This window comes from Dreissena polymorpha, chromosome 13 (assembly GCF_020536995.1).
Source record: "Dreissena polymorpha isolate Duluth1 chromosome 13, UMN_Dpol_1.0, whole genome shotgun sequence".
Classification (NCBI taxonomy): domain Eukaryota; kingdom Metazoa; phylum Mollusca; class Bivalvia; order Myida; family Dreissenidae; genus Dreissena; species Dreissena polymorpha.
In genome coordinates, this window is record NC_068367.1 from 35130190 (window position 1) to 35149718 (window position 19529).

At 35.2% G+C, this 19529-nt stretch overlaps 2 protein-coding genes across 5 annotated transcripts in view; both read right to left on the reverse strand.

Annotated features, from left to right (window-relative positions):
- Positions 1 to 19529, reverse strand: part of LOC127854575 (uncharacterized) — a 320519-nt gene that overhangs the window by 294477 nt on the left and 6513 nt on the right. The gene's annotated exons all lie outside the window — the stretch shown is intronic.
- The window catches only part of LOC127856544 (uncharacterized), a 74903-nt gene continuing 63354 nt past the window's right edge, over positions 7981 to 19529 (reverse strand). For 2 of the 4 annotated variants that reach the window (XM_052392822.1, XM_052392821.1), the window contains exons 5-7: positions 17732 to 17858; positions 16922 to 17150; positions 7981 to 15546 (exon numbers count right to left, since the gene is read on the reverse strand). In XM_052392822.1, coding sequence (XP_052248782.1) covers positions 14220 to 15546; positions 16922 to 17150; positions 17732 to 17858 — 1683 coding nt within the window. In that variant the 3' untranslated portion in view covers positions 7981 to 14219. The remainder of the gene's footprint in view (positions 15547 to 16921; positions 17151 to 17731; positions 17859 to 19529) is intronic. The other 2 variants (XR_008038115.1, XR_008038116.1) reach the window with 2 other exon arrangements.

Below are 19529 nucleotides of genomic sequence, written 5' to 3' on the forward strand. Positions count from 1 at the left end.
TAATGTGTTATTTCGTTCGTTTACCTCCTAATTTAAGAATCTGTGACAACGTGTTTTTAAAAGGAATATCATTATTATTGTCAACCGTACAAAACAAACAACGTTTATGCATGTTATGGTTTTTATATGATAACAGAGTTATTCACATATATTTGACTGTTTTGTATAATTTTCAATGTTGAAGACTATTTTACAGTCTCGTGATATAGCATTTACATAATATGTTTAAGCTTTATATATGGAACGCCATAGCTGTCTTACGTTGTTACATTTCTTTCTGTCTTCTTTAGAAGGTGTCTTATTTAGTCAAAACGTCGTGATATTTTATCAATATGTGGTGTTGCCTTATCAAAATACAGCCTTATTATGTTAAACAGTCGTGTTATCATGTTCAAAGGTGGTGTTGACTTTCAAAATACAGCCTTATTATGTTAAACAGTCGTGTTATCATGTTCAAAGGTGGTGTTGACTTGTCAAAATACAGCCTTATTATGTTAAACAGTCGTGTTATCATGTTCAAAGGTGGTGTTGACTTGTCAAAATACAGCCTTATTATGTTAAACAGTCGTGTTATCATGTTCAAAGGTGGTGTTGACTTGTCAAAATACAGCCTTATTATGTTAAACATTCGTGTTATCATGTTCAAAGGTGGTGTTGACTTGTCAAAATACAGTCCTATTATGTTAAACAGTCGTATTATCTTGTCTAAATTTGATGTTGACTTTTGAATATTTTGACAAGATAACACGATGGTTTGACATAGTAGAACTGTTTTTTGACTATGGGAAAATCTTTCAAACATTAAAATTACAATGCGATCCAAAGGTTGTGTGAAGGGAAAAAATATTTACCTAAACAATGACCTCAACAGTAAACATTCTAAAAATGAACTATGTTTGGTATAAATATTATATTGAATAAATTGTAACATTTTCGCTTCTTCACGGGATTCGTTGAGCTCGTTTTGTTTAACACACTTCGGTATTTAGACACCATTGAAGCGTGCAAAACGCTCATAACACTGTACGAGGTTTAACATTTATACCTTAATTGATTGCTTTTAATTAAACTGACACCCTATTAAAGCTGCATTTATGTACTCTTACTATACTGAGGAACAAATAGCGCAAGCTCTATTCAACACCAGATGCAAATATGATACCTTGAAACAAGTTTTAATTTACAAAACCTAAACAATATAATTGGAATGCAGCACGGGATTTCACAGATAATCCACTACAATACACACACAGTTGTATACGCCGCGTAAAGTTAAAGTGACTCAGAATGAACAGACAAATCGAAGATAAATACGCGGCTGAATAAACCCGAGGAAAACTGCTGATTATGACAGTTAAGAAATAAACTACAGGCTGTTGTGATTAGAGATAATTAGTTTCAAAAGGACACCACACACACTTACAGACTAATACAACTTAATCATGAACAAGGTACATTATCAGTTGTTTCTCTGTTATGTTTGTTTAAGTGTTAAAATTTCTGTCCACTGTTTAAATTCTTATTCTCATTTTAAATCAATTATATTTTAAAGGGCGGTAATTCGTGTGAATTTGAACGGAAATCGTCATCAGTGGTCTCCGTTACTAAATGTTTGTTCGATTTCATTATAAACACACATATATTTTGAAAACTATAAAACACAAACATCAGAATTATACCACATATATATCAAAATATTTCATACATATATGAACTTTTAGAACATATATATGTATCGGATTTTACCATATATATATATATATATATATATATATATATATATTTAAATTTATACAACATATATATGCAATTATACCACACACAAATGGAAATATACAACATATATATATACACATATACCACATACGTATAATAACATTGAATTTCAACATATATATATACACATATACCACATACGTATATTAACATTGAATTTTGCAACGTTTGACACGCCGTAATATTCGACTGGGAGGTTTATTTTGGTATTTAAGCAACCATAATTGTGTGGTTTTATCATTGACAAGATCGGTAGATTTTAATAAGGCTCGATTGGTCATTGTCGGCTCGGGTACTACTTACATGTACCGCGGGTACACTTAAGTATACTTACATGTACCCCGGGTACGGTAAATATAAGACGTACCCGGGAATTTTAACGCTAAATCGGTCGTTGTCGACTATATTTTTTAAATTAATTATGTTCATATGTATGTCAATTTTCTGTTAAATTGCCTCTTTATTATCGAGACTCTTACTCAAAAAATATGTTTATGCAGATATTTTGTAATTGAAGTTTGATTCGTAATTACGACAATCGATAGCGCGTTTTACCACATCGGATATTGGGCGGGAATAAAACTTGGGTACAGTGTAATATCGACCGGGTACGTTTTAGTATATTTACCGTACCCGGGGTACATGTAAGTATACTTACATGTACTCGGGATACATGTAAGTAGTATCCGTGCCAACAATGACCAATCGAGCTTTAATAAGTCGGTTAACGATATCTCAGCCACATTCAATGTAGGTATACGTCAGTTAACTACAATGTCGTTTTATGTAAATTGAGATCATCTATAGTGATTGACAGTGTCCACCTCTGACTGGACACACACTTTAATGTGCAGACAGAAACAATGAAAACATAAACTATAAGTTATTGTATCAGATATACTTGAGCCATGCTCTGTGAAAAGAGGGTTTAATGCATGTGAGTAAAGTGCCGTCCCAGATTTGTCTGTGCAGTCCGCACAAGCTAATCAGGGACGACTCTTTTCGCTTTTATGGTATTTTTTCGTTTCAAGAAAGTCTTTTCTTAGCCAAAATCCAATTATTTTTACCTTTGCCCATTTCAGACAATTATGTTTGCAAATAACATACACAATAATTTCTTTATTAGTAAATGGAAACTCCTCATCAATAAAGTCCTTTTTTTGATAAAGTATTTTCATGACTTTTCTTCACTGTATAGGACTTTTTAATTGGTTTTAAGATACTGATAATGTCAGTGAGTACATGTCTGACTAAGACAGAGTATGTCAGTGAGTACATGTCTGACTGAGACTGAGTATGTCAGTGAGTTCATGTCTGACTGAGACTGAGTATGCCAGTGAGAACATGTCTGACTGAGACTGAGTATGTCAGTGAGTACATGTCAGACTGAGACTGAGTATGTCAGTAAGTACATGTCTGACTGAGACTCAGTATGTCAGTGAGTACATGTCTGACTGAGACTGAGTATGTCAGTGAGTACATGTCTGACTGAGACTGAATATGTCAGTGAGTACATGTCTGACTTAGACTGAGTATGTCAGTGAGTACATGTCTGACTGAGAATGAGTATGTCAGTGAGTACATGTCTGACTGAAACTGAGTATGTCAGTGAGTACATGTCTGACTGAGACTGAGTATGTCAGTGAGTACATGTGTGACTGAGACTGAGTATGTCAGTGAGTACATGTGTGACTGAGACTGAATATGTCAGTGAGTACATGTCTGACTTAGACTGAGTATGTCAGTGAGTACATGTCTGACTTAGACTGAGTATGTCAGTGAGTACATGTCTGACTTAGACTGAGTGTGTCAGTAAGTACATGTCTGACTGAGACTGAGTATGTCAGTGAGTACATGTCTGACTGAGACTGAGTATGTCAGTGAGTACATGTGTGACTGAGACTGAGTATGTCAGTGAGTACATGTCTGACTAAGACTGAGTATGTCACTGATTACATGTGTGACTGAGACTGAGTATGTCACTGAGTACATGACAGACTGAGTATTTCAGTGAGTACATGTCTGACCGAGGCTGAGTATGTCAGTGAGTACATGTCTGACTGAGACTCGGTATGTCAGTGAGAACATGTCTGATTGAGACTGAAAATGTCAGTGTGTACAAACATCTATTTTACATGACCACATCTGGCGTTGAATTTTCGGAAATCGCAATAAGGAATGCTGACTTTTAATTGTTTAGCTTTATTTTACGAAATATTGTACGAAATGTTCGATGATTTTGAGTAGTAATTGGGGCTTTAAGATGTTTATGAATTAAGTATATATGACTTCACAAGAGACGAAAATTGTAAATGAACATAATTTTGCAAAGTTTCATTTTTCAATCCAATATTCCTGAGCGCGAGTAAGTAAATTGCAAATCACTCTTGTTGATTTGTTACAACATTTGACTTTCAATAACAACAACAGATAAAAAAAACAAATACATCCAAATCGGGCGACTATTTCTGAAATGATGTCCTACTCGTAAAAAGTGTGTTATGTTTAATAATTATCAACAAGCAAATAAGCCACAGCTGTGTACACATTATTGCGTGGTATTTGTTTGGCCTGGTATTCTAACTTGACCATTTTTTTTTGAAACACACATACAACCTTCAACAGAAATAAATGGGACCTTTTCACAGATTTTGGCATGTGTTGAAGTTTGCCATTCAATGCTTTACATTTTATAAACGCAAACATTTGAACCAAGTAGCTAAATTTGAACGAAAAAACACACAGTGATATAGTTTCAACAGAGCCCAAAATGTTACGACATAGTCTTGATTGAGCTCTGCCATCTGACCTGGCAATATCAAACTGTACGCCACGTTTAACAAGGGCTAATGCATACATGCCAGAATTTTTCAGGTCGAAATCGGGACTTTCCTTAAAAATTGTCGGGACATTTGACCAAAAGGCGGGAAACCTAAAACGATCAATCATTTCACCTTTTCTTTAGTCAGTAGTCAGTATATTACTTACAAAAACTCTTAATTCCTGCCCAATATTGATGATAAATGAGTGTTCAGAATTTCGTGAACGCATACGTTCTCCATTTTTCAGAAGTAAACACACTCCATGAACTGAAATGTGGGGTGTCCTCGTTTGCCTCGATTTGACATCCAATTGGTGCAGGGATATCCCCTTGAACCTATGTAAATCGTGTGACACGATGTGAGCGCATCGAGCACTATTCTTATTCAACCAATTGACCAGTCGCCAACTCCGCCCACATTTTGTCGATCAGCCAATCAGATATCGATTTTTCACACACCCCTCAGCAACGCTTATCTGGCCGCCATTTTGTCCGACAAACAAAGCGTGTTGTCCATAGGCTGCACACCACACTTTTTAGCCACCAATGCGAATTGGCCCCGGTCAAATTTCTAAATAAAAAGAACATTGCTCCAGTAAGCACCATTTTGAGTGTCTAAATAATAATGAATGTCAGGTTTGAGTTGTGGTGATTTTTCTTGGATGTTTGTAAGTTACCAAAACATTGGTATTTTAACTATAGCTGCATACAGGAAGTAGAATTAATGCAAATCGAAAACAGGTGTAATGCTGGCTCCGGTCAGTATTTCTGTTGGAAATTTGAAAGGGCGTACAGACATTGAACTTTTACAAAAAATCTAATCCTTTGATCCCCAATTTTCTCCATTGCTGTTTAGTACTTGGTAAGTTACCAATGTAAAAACATGGTTTCCAGGCACCTTGCTTCTGCAGGAAAGTGGCAGTTTGTTGTTGAAACTGGCTTAAAAAGGCTCGGAAACACACAGAATTCTCATGTATTGATTTGAAATCATCAATACTAAAACATTTTGCCCCAACTCATTTGATTTGAATGTTACTGATTTTTCAGAAGGCACAGCCTCAACCATTCTGGAAATGTGCTTGGTTTATTTTCAGATTTGCGAGGTGACCAGTTTCCAGACATTGGTTCGCTCCTGCTTGTGTACGAGATTGGCCGAGACTAAAAAAACTGTAGTGTGCCACCATATGGAATGAACGTAATTTTTAAGAGTTTACACAGATTTTATATCAAATGCATGATCATTACTATTCGATCATTATTCAAAATTGTAGGTGCTATACATACTTTATAAAGGGTTATTATTCTATCTTTTTTTTCTTGAACATATGAACGAGTAATGAGAAAACAAACACAATAAATAGTTTAACCACACCAGGTGTGTGTTCTATAAAACGTGTTATACCGTTTGATGCACAATACTTTTAAGCAGTTTGGGCAACATAATAATTGCCACACGTGCTTACTAATCTCAGCGTAATTGTCGATGATTAATAAATAACAGTATGTTGCGTGGATCTCAGAATGAAGGAACATTAAGGCATTGTTAGGTACTGTACACAAGAAAAGAAAACTATTTAATTACTTAAATGATTTCCAATTATATATTTATTTTCTGTGGATCATAAACAAGGAAAATCATTATAAATTGTTAACTTAAATATTGTTTTAACTAAAGTAAAAACAACAAAAAGGTGATTTCAACGCGGCTTAGCCAGCTTAAAGCGACTTCAAGTGTAAAATGTACGGCTTATATTACAACAACAACATTTCTAATACAACATACATTGTCACTGGAGAAATGTGAAAATTGCAATTAACATATAAGGGCCATCTTGTTATAAATAAGCAAATGCATAATATGCTAAATGTATTCAATTCGAATGTTCGTGAACAGCACCGTAATACCAACATTTCATTTTTTGATAGTGAAATGTATCAGGTTCGCATTAAACATAAATGTAATAAAATGCATATTAGACTATCTGTAAATGAAACCACGAAATCAGGCCTGTATTAAATTATGGTTACAATAAAAATTTAATTTATATCTAAATAAAAAAAATCGGTGTCTTTTTAAAAATAACACAATAAAACAAAGATCTAAACATTTTTAATAAACAAAAAACCCATCATGATATGGATATGTCATTTGAATTTAATAAAAATATTTTCAAAATTATATATGAATAGCCACCGAGTTCACTGTCAGACGGTTGAATACAAGTTCAAAATCAATATGAAATAAATGCTCATTTTTACGACGGATTTTTCATCACCTCCCTATATAATATGTATAAGAAACGTTTCTGATAGTCAGTCTGCCGTTAACTCATTTATTTTGATTACGCCATTTCTCTCTAAAGTTTTTATAATTGTATTAACGTTTTACAAAGCAGTTTAGTTTAGTGTGCGGCTTTAATAATTTATTTTATAGAAAAGAGCATAATACATCATTACAGATATAGAATTTCCCTCGCGTAATCCGCTATAATTGCGATCTGCTTGTCGGAGTTTTCTAATCACTAGACCACGTGACTATGTGGGCGGAGCGATCGATAATTTGGCGACTGGTCAATTGTAAATTAACTCTAAATTTAGATTGATTCAATATGTACAAACTATTTTCTGAAAATCCGTCGAAAACGAAAGGTAATTTGTGAGAAAAATCAATGTGTATTGGTCAGCATTCAATTTGTTTGATGTACAAAATCGGTGTTTTGACAGGTTTTATAACTTTGGGTTGTATAATACACAGGATAATATTATTGTGGTACTTGATTGGACCATGAAATACAAACGCAGGCGGCGTTTATTTTTGTACGATACATCTTTGGAAAGCAATTAGCGACCCCTATCATAAAACCATGGTGTGAATGCTGATTAAATCAATAAGTTGCCAATAAATCGCTGATAAGGTGTCAAAAACAACACTGGTGCACTCGAGTAGTAGAAGTGGGTTGTAAATTGGGGGCAATAAAGGGATTAGCGATAGTAAGTTTTAGCCAGAAAGAGCTTGAAATGCGAATTTTAATGGGAACTTATAGACCTTACGTCGTTTTTAACGAATGTCGGGACAAATCGTCTCATATCGGGATGCCGGGACAAGAGCCCAAAAGCAGGACTGTCCCGCCGAGATCGGGATGTCTGGCGGGGACAAATATGAGTTTAAACCTTTTTCTTTGAGCCTGATTGCATCGAAAGCTTAAGTTTATTGAAACACTTTCAAGTATCTTTCCTGGGTAAAACCAGTACTTTGGGGAGATCTAAAGCACGCTTCCACAATAAGGGTTCAAACCCTTGACCTAGTTACTAGGCCGACACCATATCTACCACACCAAAGGGACATTTAAAAGATTATGAGAACACAAAACAACAAATACATGTTAGGACATTACAATTATATTTATAGTCTAACAAATTAAAAGTACAAAAGCAACAAAACATTTCATCAGACATATCCATCATGAAGTCAAATGCCTAGGGTCATTTTTTTTCAAATGAAAGAAAATATTCAAATTTACAAGAAAACAATTTGATGACAAACATTATCTTGATTTTACAAACAGTCGAATGACAAGTTGTGGTAAAATGTGTAAGTAATTTTTGTATACAGTTTCAGTACTTAAACACATAATTTATCACAGAAACAAACATACAAGAAAAACATAGTCCAGTTGTTTCTTTTTTTCTTTTTTTTCTTTTACATTTAGTAGCACATTTCATTTAAACAGCCTCTCACTTTCAGAGCCACCATTGCCAACTTTTAACACCGGTAATATGAAATACAAAAATTGTTGGCGTGTTTTGAAATCAGAGTTTCAAAGTATGCAGTCCATTAACCCTTTGCATGCTGGGTAATTTGTCTTCTGCTAAAATGTCGTCTGCAGAATTTCTAAAATTAGCATTTTCTTCGATTTTTTTCAAAGAATACTATCAGAATAGCAAACAGTGTGGATCCTGATGAGATGCCACGTTCTGTGGCGTCTCATCTGGATCCAAACTGTTTGCAAAGGCCTTTAAAATTCAGCTCCAGCGCTTTAAGGGTTAACAATACATTTTTGTCTTGTTCTGTGAAAATTTGGCAAAATGCATGTGCATAAAGTGTCGTCCCAGATTAACCTGTGCACTACGCACAGGCTAATCAGGGACAACACTTTCGGCTTAAATGGTATTTTTCATTTAAAAGAAGTCCCTTTTTACCAAAAATCTAGTTCAAGTGGAAAGTGTTGTCAAGCCTGTGCGGACTGCACAGGCTAATCTGGGACGACACTTTATGCACAAGCATTATGCCCAGTTTTCTCATAACAAGACACATTTAATTTGTTTGTACAATTTAATACAATATAGGATTTCAATACAACCCTTCAAAGGGGACTTGTTCACAGATTGTGATAATTCTCCAACTTTTTTAACAGATTAAAAAATAAAAGAACAATGAAGCAAAATAAGTCTAAATGACCTATACTCATTCTGAAAATACATTTATGTGTTTGGGTGATAAAAATATTAAGCGTTATAGACGCCAAACAATCAATTTCGTAACATTTTGTGACAGTACTAATTGGACTGCTTTGCTTATATAAAATATAAAATCATTTGCCATAACATAACAGCCCAATGAAAGCGATAGTTTTTTAAAATTAATAGATCTTAAATGTTTTGTATTTTCTTTCATAATTCTTTTTTTGGTTTTATACTAAAGCTCTTTAGTTGTGATGTTTACATTTACCAATACATTGTATAAAGCATTTAAAAATGATTTTAAAAAAGGACACAATCTATGAACAAGTTCCTTCAGTTAAATCTGGTGAAAACAAAGCAGAAACAAAAGAATATTTATTTCTTCCTGAAAAACGTAAACATGAAAACCAAAATGCCACACTTATTCTAACTAAAATACTCACACTTTTTGCAAGAATTGCAGTAACTAATTACATGTATATACTATGTATACAATAATGTAAACTCATCGAAAATTAAAGTAAATACAGTACCGCCCAGACAATAAAACAAAACGAAAAATTCAGCTCAATCTCAAACAATTAAGTTTATTTTTTAACATCAGTTTAAACAGAATATAATTGTATAATCATTGGACTGCACATCAGTTATTCAAGCCAGATAAATTAAATTGGGACAGAAAACAAATGATTCTTTTGACAGGGAATATCTCTTTTGAGTTTTCATAACGACTGATCAACAAACATTTAATGGACAATAGGTCTTATCAACAGGAGCATTATGCACAGCTTCATTTCAAAGACTGCAACATCTATTTTAGGACTTTCCCTCATTCAAATACAAGCCTACATTTTCCCCATTCTTGGAATTAACGATATACCTCAATTAACCCTGGGCAGTACTGCAATGATATGTAGAATTTATTTCTGCGTCAATAAGGCCATTCAAAACAAATGTAAAATCTTGCAACATATAATCTTTTAAAATGGTCCCAAGATTGGTCAACAAACGCAAAAACCGAGCACAATTAAGTATGAGGCCTTAAACAATTGCACATTTAATGTTTAAAACCGGATTTAAATTGTGAATATATATCATCGATAGAAAGCAGAAAAGATTTATCATCTTGTGTGCAACAAACACTGATATGTGTTTTTGCCTTCCAATTAGGGATGGCAACCAATAATAGAATTACCAAAATTTTATAGTAAAAGTATTTGAATATTTAATTCGATCCATTATCAGTAAATGTTATCAAAGTCAAAACGTCAAATTAAAAATACTTAGGTAATGAACTTAACAGACACAAAAATAATTATTATGAGAAAAAAGCCAAACCTGTACGAAAAGCTTATGGTCATTATTGCATCGAATATATCGGACATATTTGTTGTTCTATAAGTAAAACTACATACAGGCAAAACAAGAAACCGTCGGAGACGGGTGATACTCCCCAATGGTTTTTTTGGTCTAAATATTGCACTATAAATTCAGATAAAAGGAAACGTCTTGAGGGGCATAACTTTGGACAAAATAATACAATGGATGGTTTAGCAACTTAAAAATTTCAAAGGTCCATAACTCTCTAAATAAACCATCTAACCAGAACCCACTTATAACATGCGCATCTCCTTAAGGTAGTTAAGCTTCCCATAAAGCTTCATTGAAGTCCAGTCAGTAGTTGGGGAGAATAGCCTGGACAAGAATTGCACTATATGTACAGTTTATAGAAAATTTCAAAGGGCCATAACTCTGTGTAAAATCATCCGACCAGAACCGGCTTATAATATGCACATCTCCTGTTGGTAGTGAAGCTTCCCATAAAGTTTCATTGAATTCCCGTGATAAGTTGCTGAGAAATAGCTCGGACAAGAATTGCACTATATGTACAATGGAAAATTTCAAAGGGCCATAACTCTGTGAAAAATCACCCGACCATAACCGGCTGATAATATGCACATCTCCTGTTGGTAGTGAAGCTTCCCATAAAGTTTCATTGAATTCCCGTAATAAGTTGCTGAGAAATAGCTCGGACAAGAATTGCACTATATGTACAATGGAAAATTTCAAAGAACCATAACTCTGTGAAAAATCATCCGACCAGAACCGGCTGATAATATGTACATCTCCTGTTGGTAGTGAAGCTTCCCATAAAGTTTCATTGAATTCCGGTCATTAGTTGCTGAGAAATAGCCCAGACAAGAATTGCACTATATGTACAGTTAATGGAAAATTTCAAAGGGCCATTACTCTGTGAAAAATCATCCGACCAGAAATGGCTGGTAATATGCACATCTCCTGTTGGTAGTGAAGCTTCCCATAAAGTTTCATTGAATTCAGGTCATTAGTTTCTGAGAAATAGCCTGGACAAGAATTGCACTATATGTACAGTTAATGGAAAATTTCAAAGGGCTATAACTCTGTGAAAAAACTTCCGACCAGAACACGCTGATAATATGCACATCTCCTGTTGGTAGTGAAGCTTCCCATAAAGTTTCATTGAATTCCAGTCATAAGTTGCTGAGAAATAGCCCGGACAAGAATTGCACTATATGTACAGTTCATGGAAAATTTCAAAGGGCCATAACTCAGTGAAAAATCATCCGACCAGAACCGGCTTATAATATGCACATCTCCTCTTGGTAGTGAAGCTTCCCATAAAGTTTCATTGAATTCCAGTGAGTAGTTGATGAGAAATAGCCCTAACAAAAATTGTGCACGGACGGACAGACGAAGCCACAACTATATGCTTCCCCCAAATTTTTTTGGGGGGAGCATACAAAAGTAAAGATTTTTATTATTTGAAGATTCTAATATGTGTTGCCATCCCTTCCTTGAATGCATGCTGTGAATAAACAAAATGCCTGCTGATACAATGCAAAAAAATTTGTGTCAAAATAAAATAATGAAAGTAATATGTAAGAAATATGTACCGGGGTATCACAAAACAAGGGCTGTTTGTAAAACATGCATGCCCCCCATATGGGCTCTAAGTTGTAGTGACAGCCATTTTGTAAATATGTTTTTTGTCACTGTGACCTTGACCTTTGACCTAGTGACCTGAAAATCAATAGGGGTCATCTGCCAGTCATGATCAATGTACCTATCAAGTTTCATGATCCTAGGCATAAGAGTTCTTGAGTTATCATCCGGAAACCATTTTACTATTTCAGGTCACCGTGACCTTGACCTTTGACCTAGTGACCTGAAAATCAATAGGGGTCATCTGCTAGTCATGATCAATCTACCTATCAAGTTTCATGATCCTAGTCATAAGGGTTTTTGAATTATCATCTGGAAACCATTTTACTATTTCGGGTCACCGTGACCTTGACCTTTGACCTAGTGACCTGGAAATCAATAGGGGTCATCTGCTAGTCATGATCAATCTACCTATCAAGTTTCATGATCCTAGGCATAAGGGTTCTTGAATTATCATCTGGAAACCATTTTACTATTTCGGGTCAACGTGACCTTGACCTTTGACCTAGTGACCTGAAAATCAATAAGGGTCATCTGCTAGTCATGATCAATCTACCTATGAAGTTTCATGATCCTAGGCATAAGCGTTCTTGAATTATCATCCGGAAACCATTTTACTATTTCGGGTCACAGTAACCTGACCTTTGACCTAGTGACCTCAAAATCAATAGGGGTCATCTGTGAGTCATGATCAATGTACCTATGAAGTTTCATGATCCTAGGCCTAAGCGTTCTTGAGTTATCGTCTGACAACCACCTGGTGGACGGACCAACCGACAGACCGACCGACATGAGCAAAGCAATATACCCCCTCTTCTTCGAAGGGGGGCATAATAAATTATCACTTATTACAAAATTTCCCTATCAGTGGTTATAAAAGCTGAAACCTGCAACACAGCATGAGATGTTTCCCCAAATATGGCGGCCAAAGATTTTTAGAGATGCTTAAAGGGGCCTTTTCACAGACTTTTGCATGTTTTGAAGTTTGTCATCAAATGCTTTATATTGATAAATGTTAACATTGGATATAAAAAGCTCCAGTAAAAAATCAAAAATAAAATTAAAAACAGAAAAAAGGTAAGCCTCAGCAGGGCTCGAACCACTGACCCCTGGAGTCATTGAGTAAAAGTCTCCCACTTAGACCACTCGGCCATCCTTCCTCATACAATGACAGGTGTATTTTATACTTCATATAACCAATCCTCGTAGTTTCACAAAATATAACGACAACAGAACTCTCCAAATTATTAATTTGTTTCGCGTTGCAACGCTTTATAATTTTCGGGTTTTTAAATCGTCAAAAGATGCATATAATTGCTATTGTAGAGCATGGTAAATGTTCAGTTTAACTGTTTCCTCACAAATATCATAACTAAAACGAAAATTTGCGAATCTGAAACAACTTTTTTCAATTTTGTCTATTACCCCAATTGTGAAAAGGCCCCTTTAAATTAAACATCCAAACCACAAGAACATGTGTGCCCAATCAAAAGATAAGTGTTTTTCATATATATTCTGAACATATCAGTTCTTCCATTAAAACAACAGAAAGCATCAGCAACATTTATGCAAAAAATGTTGATAGGCTGCCATGGGTTTCAAGAGACCAACTGATATTTTTAATTTACAAATATTGTTACATAACTGTAAAAAAAAATGCAGTTCAAACTAAATTTTCCGAACTTGCATCAAAAGAAAAATAGCTCATAGACTAAATAAGCAGTAAGGCAAAAGTTAATTATAATAGAAGTGCTTAGCCTTATAAAATACTTTGATGGGTATTCTTATTACATGTATCATTTTAAATAAATAATTGTGTTTACATACAGTAATGTGCACAAAAATTGCATCATTATAAAATAATTTTTGAAACGAGACTTATCACAATTCTAGTTTAATAAACTTTTAAATATTTCAATTGCAAAAAAAAATTCCCTAAACTAATCAAAACACACAGAAAAAAGAATAAAAAAAAAAAAACAATAAAATTTAAAAACAGAAGAATTATTATTATGCCATTATCCTTAAAGTTAATCCTTACTAAATCAAAATACAGATGAAAACAGAAAATCAATTGTATGGAAGAAAAAAGGTGCCATCATCATTCAAAACACAACTGACTGCTTACAAAACATAATAAAAGATTATTCTCAATAATTTAATAAATAACCAACAAACATCAATGGTGCTGATGTGAATAGCTACGGGAATGTCTCGCAATTCTTGGGCTTCTCTGAGTTTTGGGGCTAAATTGGGGACTTCGCGGCGTCGTAATCGCAGTCTCTATGCTCTTGACACGCTTTGACACGCTTATAAACTCGTACTCTTCTGCGTCTTTGCTTTCGTTACTTCCCGAAACCGTGGTTTTATTCTCATTGCACATAACACGTTTTTGTCGCTCACCTGCAAGTTGTGTGCTATTTATAGAATCGTCAAGGTTACAATGGGAAATGCGGGGCATGCCCCTCGTCTGCATTAACGGTGAAGTTTGAACAACACCGAATGAGACTGGAGATTTTTTCATTACTACTTGCTCCTTTCTTATATTGTCAAGTAAGGTAATATCCCGCTTCGCGTTGGATTGTGCATCGATTGCATTGTTATTTGTAGAAGAATGGATGTCAAAAGTGTTTGCAACATTGATTTCTTCACTGGCCTGATCTAATTCCATTTTGGTGTCATCGTCTTGTTCATTTTCTGTAATATCGTCTTCCGGTCCATTTGATACAAGATTTGCATAGTCATTCGGATGCTTTTGTTCCGCACTCTTTCCCAACCCAAAGCTCCCCTGGTTGTTCTCCTGAAGAATAACTTCAGTTTCGTCACTCTCCACCATCGAATCGCTACAAGTTCCTATGCCAGAATCAAATTCATAGCTTTTACATTCCGATAAGCTTACTGTGGAATCCGTATTAGGCGATATATCTGCAAATGCATTTTGCTGATTCCCTTCATTTACTTCTAATCCTCTTTCAACTGAGCCCACATTTGTTCCAACAAGTCTCTGATTATCTTGAAGTCTAGAACAATTTGCGTTATCATGCTCTCTGATGGCCTCAACAGACGGTGCAAACTCAGTATCACTCGGTCTAATGTTTCTATCATCAAACACCTCAGAATATTCAAGTTCGTTTATAATATCCTCCCCTCCCTCCGTAACTGACATTTCTGACACCTGATTCCTTATTCTCACTATAGAATCACTCCTTGCGATGCCGCTATCACCTTCAGACATTCCTGAAAGCTGGACCTTTATTTTACCTCGGCAATCACTTATCGCCACATCGCCTGTCCCGTCCTTGCTTACATTCTCCTCCCTCGCGTTCTCAGATACGCTACCAGACATGTCTTCATCAATGTCCCCATTTTCAATTTTTTCTCCATCACTGATAGCATTGGCATGTACTTGGTGTATATCTCCTATCTCTGGTGACTCTTTAATGCTTGGATGGAATATGTCGTACAACCACTCGTGTGACTGGCATTCCTTGGCAGTCATTCTTTCACTGCAAGAAAGGTAAAGGTAAAAGCATAGGTTTATACTCTTATTTGAAACAAGACTTTTCTTCACCATACTTTCCACATTCACCCCTCTGATTACTGGGATGAATCCTGGACAATAGTTCCCACAGACAATTGACCAGGCTGTCAAAATAATATACGAACGATTGTCCAGGCTGTCAAAATAATGCAGAAACCATTGTCCAGGTCGTCAAAACAACATAGGAATGACTGTCTTAGCATAGAACAAATGGCCCTGGGAATTATTGTCCAGATACCCACTGGGATTATAAGTTGTCTGTTTACATTTTACGCAGAAGAAATTTGAGAACAAGAGATGCGTTTGTCAGAAACATAATGCCCCCTACTGCGCCGCTTTGATACATGTTTTTTTACCTTTGACCTTGAAGGATGACCTTGACCTTTCACTACTCAAAATGTGCAGCTCCATGAGATACACATGCATGCCAAAAATCAAGTTGCTTTGTGAAGGGACATAGAATTTATGAGCATTTTTCGAATCCAAAACGCCAAATCTAAACGCAAAGTGTGACGGAAAGACGGACAGACAGACAGACGGACGGTTCAATCACTATATGCCCTCCTTCGGGGGCATAAAAACATATTTTACATTCTTTACTTCTATACCATTCTTTTGCACAATGACTGATTCACCAGTGTTTAAATCTATTGGTTTTTAGCCAAAGTGCGATGAAAACATTGGACTTTTCAGCCAAACTTGAGATTCTGTTTCCTGGGAAAAATATATAATTCCCAATCCGTCTGAAAAAATTCCAAAACGGAAGGAAAGTTTTGTCAATTTTGTTCCAAAAGTGCAGTATCTGCAAGTTAACATAAATGAGCACTGAAACTGAACATTTCAAATGCATGTAAATAGATATTTGAATTGATTTGTGCAATTTATACCAAGCAATAAACAAGAGCACCACATAACTGGTGCCACGCTCGGCTGTGAAAGCTTGTGAGAATATTTTTTTTAGAGGTCACAGTGACCTTGACCTTTGACCTAGTGACCCAAAAATGGGTGTGGCGTGTGGAACTCATCAAGGTGCATATGCATATGAAGTTTCAAAGTTGTAGGTGGAAGCACTTTGATTTTAGAGCCAATGTTAAGGTTTTAGCACGACGCTGGCGAACGACACGACACGACGAGCTTGCTATGACAATAGCTCGGGTTTTCTCCGATAACAGCCTCGCAAAAAAGACCCATTATCTGAAGATTTCACAACACAAATTTTCCCAATTGCAGTTTTTTTTCACGCTAATTTTTCCCAATTGGTATGGTACTTTGCCTGATTGGGCAAAAAGATTCACTGCACTACAATCTAAACAACTGCATCCTAAATGCTGTAATAATACCTGGGTTCGGCAATGAGCAATTTCTGGATAAAGTCTTGAGCAGCCGGACTAATGTCTGCGAACAAGTCCTCTGGAAAGTCCAGGTGGACGTTGGTAATGTTGGCGAACGTCTCGTTCTTGTCATCGGCAGCGAACGGGGAGCACGTGGTGAGCATCACGTAGGTGAGCACACCCAGCGACCACATGTCCGTGTAGAGGCCTAGCGTGTCATAGTTAAGCACTTCTGGGGCTGCAAAGAAAGTTGAGAAAAAGACTGAGTCGTAAAACTGGCTTCTAGTGTGGTAACAAGGTTCTTCTAAGATTTTTAATTTTAAAAAGGTAATGGTTTTACCTGCTATTTTTCCCCAATAGGTGTCGTACCAGTTCTTTTCCTCAAGAAGGCAAAAAATCGCTGTGCATGGACGCTAACTCTTACAATGTCTCTAGCCAGTGATTTTTTCTTGCTTTATATTTTACACACTGTGCCTTTTTGATTGGTAAAAAAAGACCACTCAAACAATTTTTTTTAGAAAATTATACATTATTAATATTTTTATAAATAACAGTATACCAATTGTTTATAAGTACATGTTTAACTGCTTTCTAAATTTTATATTATAAAGTATTTGAGAATAAAATTGCTGTAAAATAAACTCAATAAACCAATTATTGATTTTATTGGAAAAGTGTGGCATTTTTTGGGGGAAATTTCGGTCAGATGTTTCGGAAAAAATGTTACTTTTTGGGAAATAGCCTTTTTTTACTTTTGGCAACTGGGAAACAGCCTGTAAGCGGCTGCAATTTGGGCAAAACAAATCACTGCTTGCTTACCAACGTAGTCCGGTGTGCCGATGATATCCCGTATGTCCTCACCCGTGTTCACCATGCACGCGAACCCCAGATCACAGATCTTAACTGTGCCGCGTGGAAACTCTTCTGTTAAGAGAATGTTCTGGGGCTGAAATGGAGACACAAACAAATTTAGTGTACTGAATCCTGTGATAAAAACTTTAGCCATTGGTTTACCCTTTGCATGCTGGGAAATTTGTCATCTGCTAAAATGTTGTCTGCTGACTTTCTAAAATTAACATTCAAATTCTTTGATTTTTTTTCCAAAGAATACTATCAGAATAGCAAACAGTTTGGATCCTGATGAGACGCCACTTTCTGTGACATCTTAATTGGATCCAAACTGTTTGCAAAGGCCTTCAAAATTCAGTTCCAGCACTGAAAGAGTTAACCCTTGACTTTTGACCTGTTTGCAGACATAAACGAAATACGCTTATTGAATCCTGTGATACAAATTTTAGCAATTTACCTTTTAAAAGCCTATTTTGACCCTTTTGCCGTCCGTTAGACAATACAATTGAATTAAGGACCTTTTATAAATAGTTTCAAGTTTTGAAGGCTTCATTACCAAGCCTTGAAACAGATGAACAGCAAACAGCATAAAACATGAACAGGCTTATCTGGCATTATGCTGGTTGCATATAGATGTAGACATATAGATGTAGACATTTTCATTTTGCTTCTGACTGGGAAAATGGTAAATCAACACAGGTGTGGTGAAATCTCAAATTAGGTAAATTGTAATTTTTTTCAAGTATTTTGTAAAGAAATTTTATAGCAAATTCTGTTCTATTTTAACGTGTGCATTAATGCTATCTGACCACATCGAAAGCACAGACAGTTATTTTGCCACACCTGAAACAATAATTAAATTGAGGAGATAATTTTTCTTTCTACCCTAGCATCAAATACTATAAAGGCTCAATTAAGAAAAACTAGTTAATATTTTATGCTAATTGTGGAAAGTGATACATTTAAGTGCTTTTTTGGTTCTTATTTGGGTCCGATAGGGGAATCCATTACCAATGCAAAAAAGAATTAATTTTTCCCAAATGGGACCTAACAAGTCCTAATTGAAGGTTTCCAAAATAGAATGTATTTTTGATCAGTCTAAACAGATAATTCTCTAAATTCAGCTCTATATAATATATAAGTTGAACCTTAGAAAATATTTTTTTTAAATCAATTGTATTATCAATTTTAAAGTATTTGTAAGCATAAAATCAACAACATCAATTTCCCAATTTGAGTCAAAAGGACGCAATATTTACCAATTTAAAGTGAACCGGCTCCAATCCCAAAATGGTGAAAAAAAACAACTGCATTAATTTTATGGAAGATTACCAATTTTATGAAGTGTAGTAAAAATTATCAAGGCTATCATTAAACAACTGGGCCCTATTGAGTTTGATAGAGACTTGGCCTTTGGTCTTGACCTTTTGAACTATATCAAAAATATTGAGGAAATATATAATAAATTGCAGCAAAAGATCAAAGATCTTACAACTTGACCAATCTTCCAATATCAGGCCTTTTACTGGCCATTTTGGAAAGATTGCAATTTCTGGATTTAGGGAATTTTTTTGCACAAAAAGTCAACTAATTTGGGAAACAGACAACTCTTTATAATAATTCAAAGTAAACAAACAAAAATCATATAATACAGTTATGTACTTTGTTAGATGTAATTGAAATAAAACTGACATATAATCATAAGACTTTTTTTCTTATTTTGGTGGTAATAGGGAACCTGTTTTCAAATTGGGATTTATGATACCAT